At 45.0% G+C, this 15,555-nt stretch overlaps 1 protein-coding gene across 3 annotated transcripts in view; it reads right to left on the minus strand.

The window, feature by feature from the left end:
* The window catches only part of Pcnx2 (pecanex 2), a 237,929-nt gene that overhangs the window by 34,315 nt on the left and 188,059 nt on the right, over positions 1–15,555 (minus strand). For all 3 annotated transcript variants that reach the window (XM_008845820.3, XM_008845819.3, XM_008845818.3), the window contains one exon: positions 12,876–13,091. In XM_008845820.3, the coding sequence (XP_008844042.1) occupies positions 12,876–13,091 (216 nt within the window). The remainder of the gene's footprint in view (positions 1–12,875; positions 13,092–15,555) is intronic.

A 15,555-nucleotide genomic window follows, 5' to 3' on the forward strand; every position in this document is an offset into this window, starting at 1 on the left:
GGAGAGAGAATTTCCAGTGCCACTTCCTGGTCACACACCGTCCCCCAATGACCCCACCCCCATGTCCCCAGCTTCCCCAGGACACCTCCTGTGTGCTAATCATTCGACATCTATTTGTTAATCATCTTCTTTAAATTGACCTAATCTTAGAGTAAAGCACATAAGTGCCAAGAAATCAATGGTACATATGACCAAGGTCACAGGATAGGGCCAAAGCCAGGAACCCTGCTGGCTCTCAGGTGTGGCCCATCCCCCAGCCCCATGCTATCTTGCATTCAGGAGCAATTTCTCCCACACTATTTCCAGTTCTGCAGGAACACTAGACTGACTGTCTTTTAGGGATGACCTTGAGAATCTAGAAGTTCATTGTCCCAGTGTGCAGGAGAAAAACAAAACAAAAGTCTGTTAGAATGATTTATAACTTGTCTGGGAGCAGAGCAGAGGTTTTCAATAATAATTTTATATTCTGTGAGTCACCAGGAATTTGCTTTGCATTCAGCTCAGCTCCCAAGAATAAACTATTTCCTGTGCTGTTAGACAAACAAGATTTTAAACATGGTGTAATGCCTTTGAATGAACAGCATTGTTTTTTCGTAGAAAATTTTTCTTTCCTGACACCATCTCTTTATCTGACACTTGTGACGTTTGAGTGTCTCCTTGAATGAACCTACGGACCTGGTTATGCAGGTGAGAATTCCCCTTCTGTAAATACAGACTTCAGTTCTCAAAATCCATTTCTTTTCTGGAAGGGTCTGGTCTTTTAGAATTTAAACCTAGTGTTTGGAGGTTGGAGAGATGGCTCAGCTGATAAGAGCACTAGCTGCTCTCACAGAGGACCCAGGTTTGGCTCCCAGCACCCACAAGGTAGCTAACAACCTCCTGTAACTCCAGTTCTGGTGATCTGATGCCCTCTTTGGGCCTCTGTGGGCATTGCATGAACAGGTGCACTTACATGCAGGCAAAACACTCAAACACAGATAATAAAAATAAACGATAAAATTAAGACTGATATTTTATTTTGGTCATATACTGTCAAATAAGGCTTGATAAATCACAAACAAAAGTCTCAGGGCTGGGGAGATGCTCAGTGGGTAAAGTGCTTGCTGCACAAACATGAGGATCTGAATCCGGATCCCCAGACTCATGTAAAAGGCCCAGTGTTATGGCACAGATCTGTAACCCCCAGCTGGAGAGGCAGAGGCAGGGGGATTCCTGGAGCTCCCTGGCCAGCCAGTCTAGCCAAATCAGTGAGCATTAGGTTCAGTGAGAGACCCTGTCTCAACAACAAAATATAAAGTGATGAGAAGAAAACATCTGATGCCAACCTCTGCCTTTCACAGGCATGTGCACCCTCACACACACATGTGCACACACAAACATACACACAACATATATACATATATTTTAAATGTTTCCTGAATCATTTTTTCTTCTACAAGCTCACAAGGAAAAGAACTAGTCAAATCATTCCATATATAGTGGGCAGCTCAGAGGCATGGCAAATGTTGAAATATATAATGTTGTAAATATCTCTCTGAATAATTCAATTTTCCCCATTCCTGTTTACAGGTGGGGAAATCTATGCAGGTGAACTTGACTCTGAGGAGGAGGGTCCTTCCTAAGTCATTCAAGCCTGCATCTTTGTCCTTTTCTCCCATGCTTCCTTTGGTGTGTAAAATTCTAAGATGTGCAGACTTTGGTAATGCCCACGAGAAGTTCCTTTTCTAGCCAGACTTGCTGTTTATACCAGCAGGCCTTTGTTTCTCCTAGAATTAGAAATGAAGAAAATATGTATGCAGGAATTGTGGGAGGAGACTGTAGCATTTTATGGGTGAAATTTGGAACCAGGGGAGCTGACAGACACTGAAGCTATGCAGACATAAACACTGAAGGCGTGATGAAGACTTGATCATTGCCAAAGGGAAGAAAATTCTGGAGAGTCACATGACTAGTGGGAGAGCTGTGACTATTCATGGATGGGCCAGTGGTTAAGATAAAACTTTGGGTTGGGTTAACTTTAGATAAGATTAGACTGCATGGATATTTTCCCAAGTCCCCATGGGTGAGTGATTATGGGGGGAAGGAGGTCAGCCAAACTGTGAAATGGTTGATAATACCTTCTACAGACAGGAGCATCAATCTTTTTTTTTTTTTTTTTTTGATATTTTCCAGCTCTGATGGTAATGGATAGCTACATCCTGCCAACTGTGTCTGCCTGCAGGGTCACATCTATGAGAGCCTCATGAAACTGCTAAAAGGGTCCTGCAGCACTAAGAGACCACACCAAAGTTTGCAACACATTCTGAGAAAATGAATGTTTAAAACACATACATTCTGAGCTTCCTGTTCTTGTCTTCCTTTGTGATGTTCCCTTAAGTCAGCCCCAGTTCCATCCTTTTGTAACACTCCCTTAGTCAGCCCCAATCCCGTCCTTTTGTGATGTTCCCTTCGTTAGGCATAGAGAAAACAAAACCACATTCTTAACAAATTTGTTTTAAAATTGTAGTCACTAGCCTAAGCAAGTTTTTCATTTGTCCTAACATTCACCCTATATTCCCCATCCAGCTCATTCTCCCACACCCACACTGACACCTATCACTATCTGTGTATCACAGCTGGCTTCAGTTGTGACACACTTGGGAAGAGGGAACCCAATTAGGAAATTTTCCTTTTTGAATTGGCCTGTGGGCATGTCTTTGAAACCTATCCTTGATTATTAAATGATGTGGAAAGGTCCATCCTACTGTGGGAGGTGCCACCCTTGGGCAGGTGATCCTGCACTATATAAGAAAGCAAGCTGAGGGGCTGGAGAGATGACTCAGTGGTTAAGAGCACTGATTGCTATTCCAGATGACCTGGGTTTGAGTCCCAGCACCGACATAGTGGCTAACAACCATCTGTAACTCCAGTTCCACGGGATCTGATGCCCTCTTCTGGCCTCCTCAGGCACTGCATGCCATGGGTGCAGGCAATACACTCATACACATCAAATAAAATAAATAAAATTTTTAAAAAAGAAAGCAGGCTGAACACAAACCAGAAAAGCAGCCAGTAAGGTATGTTCCTCCACCCTCTCAGCTTTAGCCTCCAGGTTCCTGCCCTGAGCTCCTGCCTGACTTCCCTCAAAGATGGACTGTCACTTAAGAGTATAAGATGCAATAAACCCTTTCCTTCCCAGCTGTTTTTGGTCAGTGTTTTATCACAGCAACAAGCAATAACTAGGATTCTGTGTGGACTGAGCTCTCTCTCCTCTCAGTGGCTGTAGGTGGTGTGTACTCAGCCTTGCCTCACATCACTGTAGTTCTGGCTCTTCCCTCTGCCTGGAGTCCCTCCACTCTCCCTCCTCCCTGTAGTGTTCCCTCTGACCCCAATACTGTGACAGTGCTGAGCTTGTGATCATGTGACCCCAGCAGTGACAGCGATGAGCTAGTGGTCATATGACCCCAACAGTGGCAGTGGTGAATTAGTGATCATGTGACCCCAGCAGTGACAATGGTAGGCTTGTGATCGTGTGACTCCAGTTCTGTAACAGTGGTAAGCTAGTGATCATGTGACTCCAGCACTGTGACAGTGGTCCAGTAACACACAGGCATGGTGTGGTCACTTTGCTCTCACACTGCAGGGATTTGATGGTGACTTCACTTCTCCCCTGAGGCCAGCTGTGGTTTCACAGCCTGAGCTGTGTCTCTTAGCTAAAAAGCACCTGCTTCCTAGGAGGGGTTATGTCAAATGCATCCAGGAGGAGGCGCCAGCTCCTCCCTGATACCACCATATGGTGGTGTGGTGGTTTGAATGAGAATGACTCCCATAGGCTCATGTATTTGAGTACTGGGCCCCAGTTGGTGGCACTGCTTGTGGAAGTTTAGGAGGTGCAGCCTTGCTGGAGGAAGCACATCATGGGGGTGGACTTTGAGAAAACATAGCCTTGCCCACTTCCAGTTCCTCTCTCTGCTTCCTGTGTCTGCTTGGAGATGTGAGCACTCAGCTTTCTGCTCTGGCCACCCCTGCCACCGTGCCTCCCACCACAATGAACTCTCATCTCCCTGGAACCATAAGCCAAATAAACTCTTCCTTCCATAAATTGCCTTGGTCATAGTGTTTTATCACAGCAACAGAAATGTAACTAAAACAGGTGACCACTATTTGTGTCTGCTGGACTGATGGGCTCTAAGAGCTGCAGAGGAGCTGAGTCATATCAAGGCTTGTTTTGGATACCTTTAGTTGTCAACCTGACATGCTCGGTTAGAGGGAGCCTCAACTGAGGAATTTTCTCCATTAGACTAGCCTATGGCCATGTCTGTGGGGCATTTTCTTGATTGTTGAATGATATGGGAGGGCCCAGCCCACTGAGGGTGTTGTCATTGCTGGGTATGAGGTCCTATTTTGTATAAGAAAGCAGGTTGAGCACAGGCCAAAGGGAGCAAGCCAGTAAGTAGTATACCTCCAGGGTCTGTGCTCCAGGTTCCTGCCCTGAGTTCCTGCCTTGGCTTCCCTTGATGATGGACTGTGCTATAAGACAAATAAATTCTTTCCTCTCCAAGTTGGTTTTGGTCAGCGTGTTTTGTCACAACAGTAGAGAAGCAAACTAGACCCTAGGGAAGAAACTGAGGCTCTGTAAAGTCCAATCATTTAAGATGTCCATTGAGAGTCCCTATATGAAAGTGGGTTGATTTTTCCAACCAAGGAAGATGGTGTGGAGCTTTCAGAAGGGTGTGTGAGTGTCCTAGTTTCGTTTCTGTTGTGATAAAATATCCTGACAAAAAGAAACTTAGGGGAGAGGGGTTTTTTTTTTTTGCTCACAGTTTCAACAGTCCATCAGGGCAGAGAAGGCAAAGTGACAGAGCTTCAAGCAGCTGGTCACATCATAGCCACAATCAGGAGCAGAGAAATGAAAGCATGCTCAGTATCTATCTAGTTTTCTTTACTCTTACACAGTCCAAGGCCCCTAAACCAGGGGATGATGCTGCCCACATTCAAAGTCGGTCTTCCCACATCAATTAACTCAACTAAGAAAATACATCACAACCATTCCCACAGGACAACCTAATCTAGGCAATCCCTCAGAGACTCTCTTCCCAGGTGGTTCTAGGGTATGTTTAGTTGATGGAACTCCAGTACAGTAAAGGACAAGGAATCATCAGATCTCAGTTACTTAGTGTTCTGTGAGCTACATATTGTGGTACAAATTTCAAGCAACCCCGCCCCAAATGTTCAGGTGAAAAATTCTGGTCAAGAGATGGAAAGCCACATAGCTGCCCAACTACACCATGAACTATATGTTGGCTCAGATTCTTTTCATCTCCTTGTGGAGATGGTGGGAAGGCAGGATAGTGTCTCTCTTGAGGGTAGCTGTCATCTCAAAGTGCTCTCTCCTGACTCCATAGGCACTTGTAAAAGACCTCCTCTGTGGTGGTTTGAATGAGAAATGTTCCCATAAGCTCAAGTATTTGAACACTTGGGCCCCAGTTGGTGGCCTTGTCTGGGAGGTCATGGACTCTTCAGATTGCTGGAGGAAGCGTGTCACTGGGGGCGGGATTTAAGAGTTCATAGCCCTGCTCCACTTTCAGTTTGTTCTCTTCACTCCATGTTTGCTGTTAAAGATCTGATCTCGGCTTCCTACTCCTGCCACCACATCTGTCTCTTGTTGCCATGCCTCCCAACACAATGGATTCTTATCCTACTGGAATCATAAGCCAAAATGAACTCTTTCTTCCTTAAGTTGCCTTTGATCATGATCTTTCACCACAGCAACAGAAAGTAACTCCAGCATCCTCTACTTTCTTCTGCTCTTGTCTGTCACCTCTTCAAACGGTATCCAAAAGATTCCATTCTTTCAGAAAAACTTTCAACTTGGTGCCCATCACTCTGCTGGCTCTCCCATGTGCTTTGTCTATTACCTTGACTTAGCGTTGATGTTGATATTAATCTGTCAACCCTTGAATGTTTACCTTAAAGGTCCCTGGCTAGGGACGTCCTTGCTGTTATATACCTAGTGACTCTTCATGAATGCTTGCCCTCTTTTCACAGAAGTGGCTGAGCCATCTACCCATGTCACCTGGCTGGCCATAGGAGAGCAGAATTGTTGGAATGTCCAGTGAGAGGTCTGCTTCCTTTCAAGGTAGTTACACCACTTCTGTAGGGATCATAAAATATAGAGGAAATGCCTCAGCCTATGCTCATTCCTGACCCATAACAACCTTCCATGTACTCCTTCACTCTCTGCCAGCTCCACATTGATGCTCAAGGTAACCTTGAAGCAGTACTTCCTGACATAAGATGTACTGGCCAGGATGCCTGATGGCGTAGAATGGATCCAGTCTGTGTCGACCACCTCTACTCCTGATTCATCTCTGCGTGACTACAAAGTAAATGTGCACCGACTCACACACAGACTGAGCTCTCAGTTGCACCATTCAACAGCTTCCTTCAACCAAGGCACTCTTTATTTAAGTCTCAATGACCATCTGCAACCAGGAAAACTGAAAAGCCAGACAGTCTTTGTCCCAGGCTCACAGCATTCAGAGTACATATATGTAACCTTGGCTTTGCTGGTCTTATCCACTTGCCCCAGACTTTGAGTAATGAGCTAACAGCACAGAGAGGCAAGGTTATGGGGAACATTCAGGAAGAAGGTGATGGCAGGGGCTATTCATCTACTTTCTGGGGACAGTAGCACCTAGTGTCTAGGCTTGGGGTGTCAGTGATATTGGGGAAACCTGAGTTCACTGTCAGGATGAGGCTCCTTTGTAGTTGTTGTGGGATTTACAATTTCTTTTTTATTTATATGTATCTGTGTGTGTGTCTGCCATGTATGTGCAGGTGCTGGCAGAGGCTAGAAGAGGGTGTTGGGTTCCCTAGAGCTAGATTTACAGGCAGTTATGAGTTACCCAATATGGGTGCTGGGAACTGAACTCAGGTCCTCTGGAGGAGCAGCAAGTACTTTTAAATGCTGAGCCATTTCTTCAGCCTCGGTTGTGGATTTTAGATATTGAATTTTACCAACAGCCATGAGCCTGCCTCCCAGCATGCTCAGACAACCTTCATCCCTTGACATATTTCCCCATAAACCCTTCTATTCTTATGTTAGCTTAGGCTGATTTCTGTAGTTTGATGCTAAGAACTTCTATGAATATGATGTTTCACTTTCAGGAGTGCAGGGGAGACAGAGGAAGCTTAGGCTGATTTCTGTAGTTTGATGCTAAGAACTTCTATGAATATGATGTTTCACTTTCAGGAGTGCAGGGGAGACAGAGGACTCTCTTCCATGTGGACTCAGGTTGCTGTTTTTCCTCTGGGGGTAGAGTATATTTCCTAAGAAAGTACAGCCTAGTGGTAGAACACTTGCCTGGCATGCATGAAACCCTGAGTGGTTGATTCACAGCAAAAGATGGGGATAGAGGAGAGAGAGAGAGAGAGAGAGAGAGAGAGAGAGAGAGAGAGAGCCAGAAGCTGTGTGAACATGTGAATGGTCCCCATTCCCTCTACTAGCTTCCTTAGACTTCTGGAGAAAAAGACTCAGCCTGCCTGTACTTTGACTGCCCCAGGCAGTGCTGAAGAAGATTAAATTTGACCAAAATAAAACCTACTTTTTTGGAAAATAGGGAACTCAAATGAAAAATAAACTGTGGAAAAAGAAATCTAGCACAACAGCCAAAGAGGCAAGATGAGTGAGCCCCCTTGGGACACTGAAATGTATGCTGTAAAGAGATATCAACAGAACAGTTGTTTCAGGTCAGATGAGTTCTTCCTCATAAGTTGGATTTTGTTAGGCTATAGGGGTTTTTTAAGTCTCCATGTTCCAAACTATGAGCAAACTAGGTCAAGGAAAATACTGTACAAGACTGTGTGGATTCCATGGGGTTTAGCTGCCATTTTTTCTCTCATGAATTCTACCGTGCTGGTCTTACAGCTAGCTAGGTGATATTCCTGCCATCATTGGGGCAATGAAAGAGGATGAATAAGCCATAACTGAGAGCCCCTCCCATGCAGTTTGCTTACACAGCCACAATCCTTACCTTGAGAGAGCTGGGAGTTTTCTTCTATATTTCACCTGATGAAGTTTCATGGGTCAAGTATGTTGCTGTAACATTGGTTCCCAGAAAATTATGCCTCCCAGTCATCATAAAACAGTGCAAGTTCACATGGATAATTTTTACCATCTCACTCTGAGCTTCCCTTGGAAATGACTCTGTGTTAATTATCTTTCTCGTTGCTGTGATAAAATATCTGGCTAAAGCAACTTAAGGGTGGATGGGTTTATTTTGGCTCATGGTTTAAGGGGACATAGTCCATCATGGTGGAGAAAGCACAGCAGGCAAGAGCTCACAGGTAGGTGGATCAGAAAGCAGAAAACAGGCCAGAAAGAGAGGCTGGGCTGTAAACCTCGAGCCCCAACCACTAGCAACTTACTTTGCCTAATTACACCATACCTTCCAAAAGTTCCACAACCTCTCTAAATAGCATGACCAGCCAGGGACCAAGCATTTAAACACCAGAGTCTGAGCACTGGAATGTGGTAGAAGCAAAGGTCATTACCAAGAGACTGGGCTTTAAAAGACCCAACAGTATCCCTAAAGCCACTTGGTTTCACTGGCTGTAAAGACACCTAGTTCAGTTCCCTGGAGGATGAGTGGCCATGGGAAGGAAGTCAAAGGTTTCAGGATTGGCAACTAACCTTGGGTATGGCATTCTGAACCTGCAGGCTGGGTCATCCACTTGCATAATACAGCTACACAGGTGATACCAGGAATGACCAGTCAACCACATGACAGTGACAAATAGCAACGTATCACTGGTCTCAGCAACTCAGTGATGTAGAGGATGATCACACTCGAAGAGACTCAAATGCTTACCATGGACAAGTGAGGTGATGACAGACAGAAGAGGCACTTCCAGCTTCTAAATTCATCCCCACCTCCCCTCAACTCCAAGACTTTTTAAGTTTGCTAATGAGGCTGAAAGCCATATAGAGTGTGTGATAGAAACTGTAACTCATATTCAATTAGGCTACACTTAGAAGCTCTTCCTTTGAATTTCAGAGCAAATGGAAAAGCTCTCAAAACACCTGAGACTTAGAACCCTAGAGGAAACTCTGCTGTGTCCCTACCCTAGGGACAGTTTCCATGCCCTCCTGTGGCATTTTATAGCATTTGTTTAAAATTTAGGAGAAACATAGCATCCATTATTCTGTGGAGTCTGGCTCCTGGGCCTTGTCCAAACCCAGCTCCATCCTTTAGGTCCTGAAGTTCATAGACATGCACAGAATGCATGCCTGAAACATAGTACCTGCTGTTCTAGAACAGAAAGTATTTCTCATACAAGTTTATTTTGTAATGCCAAATGAAACAGACATTCTCAGGATGAATGCTTAGAAATTCTCACCCATGGAACTGAAGAGTCTTGGTTCTTGAATCAGTTCATCTCAATTAGTAACTTCACTAGATTTAGAATCACCATGGAAATAAACTTCTGGGAATGTCTGTGTGGGAAATTCTATATTAGGTTAATTGAGGTAGGAAGACCTAACTTGAATGTGGGTGGTACCATCCCATGGGCTGGGGTCCTGGACTGAATACAAAGGAGAAAGCGAGCTGAGCACCAGCATCCATCTCTCTCTGCTTCCTGACTGTGGATGCCATGTGACTAGCTGCCTCATGTTACTGCCACCACACCTTTCCTCCATGATGGACTGCATCCTCAAACTGTGAGCCAGAGTGAACCCTTTCTTCAGTAAATTACTTTTGTCAGGTATTTTGCCACAGCAATGAGAAAAGTAATCAATCCAGCCCTTTTTAGGTAACTGTTCAAAATGGGAAGCACTGGCAATTTGTTCTTGGTTAGAGGTGTCCTTTTGCTGTGGAGAGTTGCTGTGCTTACTTTCCTACCATTTTCTCTGATCATTTCCATCCAACTGTCTACTGGGAATTACAGTTGGAGTTGGGGATCTCTCTTTGTCATTGACCTTTTCTTCAGAAGGGAGAGACCTTCATCACCTTCCTCTGACCATGGTCTCTCACCTCTTCTGAGCTATCCAGAACCACATTATGATCCCAGTGCCCCTCTCTGGTGCACCTCTGACTCACACGCACCTGGGGTGGCAGTGAATGCTCCCTCTGTGACTGTCCTCTCTGGAGCTCCCTGAGCTGGGTCTTTGACTCCTTGTTTGCAGCACCTGCCCCAGCACTCCATACGAAGTATCCATACGAAGCCAACTTTTTCTGATTTACAGAGAAGACCCTGGGTCCAATCAATTCTTGATGCACCCACTTGGGTGGATCAAGGGTAACTGAAATTTAAAACAGCCAAAGGAACTTGATCTGGCAATCCCTTCTCCAGCTGGAAGTCCTGTTCCTCAATGGGGCTCTGGGTTTTAACAAATGTACTTCTGCCCGCCTGGACACAGGCTCTAAAACTTAGGGAAAAATAAAGATCTCTCCATCTGTACCTCAGCATCCAGTCCTGCTGCATTTACCTCTGAGAGGCTCGGCACAGTCTAGGTCTCCACCAACACCTCAGCTTGGTGACTACAGTGAATTATTAGGTGGTCTCCTGCTTCCACCCTCAGCCCTCCAGGACTGTCTTCACAAAGCCACTAGCCAATCTCTCAGACCATGAAGTGATCCAGCCATTCCCCGCCCCAGAGTTGCCATGTGGTTTCTGACTCTGAGACCACTGTGTGGCACTCAGCTTCTGGCTTCCCTAGGTCACAACAGCCAAAGTCAGCTCCCATCCCCTTGGTCTTTCCAGGTTGCTACTCAACTTGTACATTTAGCTTATTTCAGTTCTCACACCTGGAACATTCCACAGGCCTCCTAGACCATCTCATTCACTGAGGTACCTCCTTACCCTCCACCCTTGGCAATACTTTTGAGTTAGCCCAGCATAGGAGGTAGGTTAGCTCGGGACCCCATTTAAATTTGGTTGTGCACACTCTCCTTTTGTGAATGCACCTGGCACGCTAGTTTCTTCACTTGAACACACGATGCATGCACACTTATTTCCAAACAATGCACCTAGCAACCACAGAACCCCTCCAATCCCAACTTGCATCAGCTGCTTGTACTCTCATCCCTGAACCTTCCCCACCCCTAACAACAATCAAATCCAGACAGTTTCTATTTACATGTATTTCCAATGTACAGGGATACATTGAAAAGAACAACAGAAATACATTGATACACTGAAGAACAGAAATGTCGATTCAACCGAACTGGTTTGGGTGCATGTGCAATAAGGTAAAACTGTGTTCTCTGGTAACTGATTAGAAAATCCCCTATTCACTATCTTATGCTTTTGCATAATTGGGAGTATATATGATTAAATTAGATGCATTATGGGAAGGGACAATGATGACAAGATTATATAACCTAATCTATCAATTGAAATAGAGAACCACACAAACTCTGCCCCTTAGCAACCAGCCTCTCCTTGTCTTAAACCTCATAAGAGGAGGATCTGAGCAACAATGAGGCTCTTGAGGAGAATCTTGAGTGCCCTTACTCCTGTGGTGACTGCCAATATTAAAATTCTTTTGACGTATTTATTTTTACTTTATGTGTCTGAGTGATTTGCCTGCATGTGTGGAAGTGTGCCATGTGCCTCCAAACCTGCAGTCAGAGAGCGTGTTGGATCCTCTGGAACTGGAGTTAAGGATGTTTTTAAGCTGCCATGTGGGTGCTTGGAATGAAACTGAGTCAGTTGCTAAAGCAGTCAGTGCTGTTAACCACTGAGCCATCTTTCCAGTCCAACCCCTGCCAGTCTTGACAGTGCACCCTTCCATAATCTGCACCATCTCATGCTCCAGATAAAGTTTTCTTGCTACTTTTGCAAATCAGTGTAAGCCCTTATTTTTAATTCTTTAAATAAGAGGCAAAAATCTTATAAATACCTGGCCCAGGCCCTGACCAACGGTAACACTTTGCTCTCAGAACCCCATTTGTATCCTTCATCACCCTTCATCCATCATCACTGGTTCATTCATTTGCTTCTCTGATGCTGCACCCTGCTGCATCGACACACACAGCTTCACCTCCTGGTTCTTAGAAAAATGCCACTTCCATGCTGCAGTGTCAGGCAGCTTCAGAAATCACAGAGCAACATCCATCCATTCAGCACCTTCCTTTGTGTGAAATCAGTTGAATCACATAACATTGGTTGAATCACATAACATTGGGAACTGGCCATTCAATCATTGTTATAGTTGGCAGAAGAGCTCAGACACTGATTGACTTATGTACCACAGACTCCCCTACCTGGGATCAGCAGAGAGCTAAGTTCTGTTGCAGGCCTGGCTGATCCAGTGTGGAGCCCATACAAATGTGCTGCTGGGACATGGTCTCTAATCCCCACACTGCATGCATGACCTCTGAGCTGTCCCTGAAGCATCAAGCCCAGTGCCCCACACTGCTAGTCCACAGATGCATGTATGATTATGTCACTTTCCCCCCCAGCTGACTGGGAAGTGCTTATGCCTGAACGCCTGGTCAAAAGTAGAGGTAGCTCTAATTCCCATGCAGCAGGACAGGCCCCAAGTCCTTCCTCTTTCATGGTGGCTTCTTTTATTTTTTAAGATATTTTATTTATTTTTAATTCTGTATATGTATGTGTGTCAGTGTGTGGATATGTACACATGAGTGCAGGTACCCACAGAAGCTAGAAGAGGGCAGCAAATCTCCTGCAACTGGAGTTACAGGTGGTTATGAGGTGCCTGACATGGGTGCTGGGAACCATACTCAGGCTCCCTGCAAGAGCACCACATGCTCTGAACTTCTGAGCCATTTCTCCAGCCCCTCGTGGTGGCTTCTAACCAAAGCTCTGCATGGTCATTAACTAAAACCACTGAATCCCAACAGCACCCTTAGTGAAGAGACACCTACCTTGGAACTCCAGTCCTCGAAGCTGAAAGGTGACAAGACCATTTCCAATTTCGATCAGGTGGACAAAGGCATTGAGGTCCTCTGAAGCCAAAATGAAGCAGTCACCGGAGCTGTAGTTTCCCCAGCGGCCAAGAACCAGGTCTCCACAGAGTGACTCCTGCAAGGTCCTCGTCAAGTGCTCATAGAAGATGGAGTTGAGGTTGTTGTCATCATTTCCTGCAGAAATGCCACTAGTGAGTGCTGGACCAAAAGCAGTGGGCTAGCCTGTGCCCAGAACCAGAAATAATGAGTTGTTTTGTGCTCAGACCCAGAAACAGTGTCTGAGATGTCCTTTGGGTAATGTCAATCACATTCTTCGTGGACACAAAAGGACCTGGTGAATTATATGAAGCTTTTCTGTTTTTCCTCTAAACCCTGAGGTAATCTCTCCACAGATTACTACCACAATGAAAGTGACATATACATTCCTATTGAGCTCAAAGCTCTGAGCTTGCTATGAAGGCAGGGGGACCTAAGTTTGTATTCCAGAACCTGTATTAAAAAGGAGGTGAGCAAGGAAATGTACGCTTGTAATCCAAGCACTAGGGAGACAGACAGGCAGATCCTTGGGGTTCACAGACCAGAGACCCTAGCCTAATTGGTTAGTTCTAGGCCACTGAGAGACCCTGACCCAAAGAAGATCAAGGTAGATGGCACCTGAGGACTGACACCCAAAAGTGACCTCCACATGTACGTGCACACACGCGCACATACACACACACACACACACACACACACACACACACACACACACATTCTGCACTCTAGGGAATTCCCGTACTCTATAAAAAATATTTTATTATTTCTATTTTTGTGTATGAGTATTTTCCTTGCATATATGTAACTGCACCCATGTTGTGTAATGCCCTTGGAGGTCAGAAGAGGGTGTCAGTTCCCCTGGAGCTGGAGTTACAGATGGTTGTTAGCAGCCATGTGGGTGCTGGGCATCGAACCTGGGTCCTCTGCAAGAGCAGCTAATGTTCTTAACTGCTGAGCCATCTCTCCAGTCCCTAGGCCTTCACTCTTGCGTCTCTACTTAACATCTCCTGCATGTCTCATATGGTCCTCAACTTCCATATATGCAGACCTGGGAAGCCTTTTCCATCTGCTCCACCCAACTTCCTTTCTTATTCCTTCTCCATTCTACCATCTTCAAATACTTCTGGAACCTTCTGACCTTTCTCCATCTCTCCTACTTCTATCCTGGTCAAATCTTCAAATCTCTTTTGGGGATGGTCCCCTGGCCATGTGGCTCACCTATGCTGATTTGCCAGGGTCTGCTTTCTCTCCTCTCCACACTGCCCAGCACGGTGTTTTTCAACTTGGTCCCTTAGGACCATCCAGTCCTGTTCCAACCCTTCTCACACTCCTATGATAGATACAGGACTTCTCAGCCTGGCCTTGGGTGGGGGACCATATACTTGATCATTAGCAGGTAGGAGAGAGTACCATCCTGAGGCAACCTAGTCCCATGATCACACAAGAGGCCTCACATGGATGGACCTTTACTTCTGTCTCCTTCCAAACCCTTATAGCCAGCAACCCAGAATTCTTCCAAGTTGAGTGACTCTCATGATCCTTTTCACCCTGGGCCTTCGGTAATAGTAGACCTGACCCAGCTTTCACTCACACTTCCTGGTCATCAGCTGCTCTCTTTGGACCCCACTTCAGGAAGACCCACTGAAACACACCCCAATCAGAGGCCATCGGTACCATTTAAAGGCCTGGTCACTGTTAGGTGTTTACTTTTGATCATGTGTATATGAGTGTATGGCTATTTGGGATGTTTCCCACTGGATCATACATTTGATGAAGACAGTTCTAGATCTGAATTTGATTATTTTGTACACCAGTGCTGGCAGAACATGCAATGCATAGTGGGAAATAACTATCTGTGGAATGATAGATAGAACCATAAACAGTACAGCTTTGGACAAGGGTGTATGTTGTCTGTATATGTGTACATAGGCCAAAAGTCACGTTAGCTGTGTTCCTTGGGTGCTGTCCATCCTTGTTTTCTGAGACAGGGTCTTTCAGTGACCTGGAGCTCTCTGATTAGGCTAGGCTAGCTGGCCAGAGACCTCCCAGAGATCCACCTGTCTGCTTCACCAGTACTGGAATTTAAACCATGCATGGTGGGTTCTCTGGATCTAACTCAGGTGTTTGTGCTTATGTTACAAGCATTTTACAGACTGACTCATCTCTCCAGGGTATTCTTAAAACATATCCATAAAGTAACTACAGGCTGTTTTTGTTTGTGAAATCAAAATTATTGAGGTCTGATTTACTTGTACTAAACAGCATCAACTTATGTATATGTGCTAAAATATATGATATAATCATTATTTGTGTCTATAATATTAATGAATTTCATGTTAAAAGCATATATACATAATTTATTACATATAAATTTGTTCCATTAACTTTTTCTTTTTCCATTTTTTCATGTGTGTATGTACTGTACATAAGTATGTATGCATGTTTTTGCATGTGTATGGGCATATGTGTATACATGTATGCAAGTGGAGGCCTGAGGTTGATGTTAGGAATCATTCTCAATTGCTCTCCCACCTTCTTTGAGGCAGAATCTCTTACTCAAACCAGAGCTCACCCTTATGGTGATCCCAGTTAGCTCTGGGAT

This window comes from Nannospalax galili, unplaced genomic scaffold, assembly GCF_000622305.1.
Source record: "Nannospalax galili isolate Female #2095 unplaced genomic scaffold, S.galili_v1.0 scaffold702, whole genome shotgun sequence".
In the NCBI taxonomy this organism is placed as follows: Eukaryota; Metazoa; Chordata; class Mammalia; order Rodentia; family Spalacidae; genus Nannospalax; species Nannospalax galili.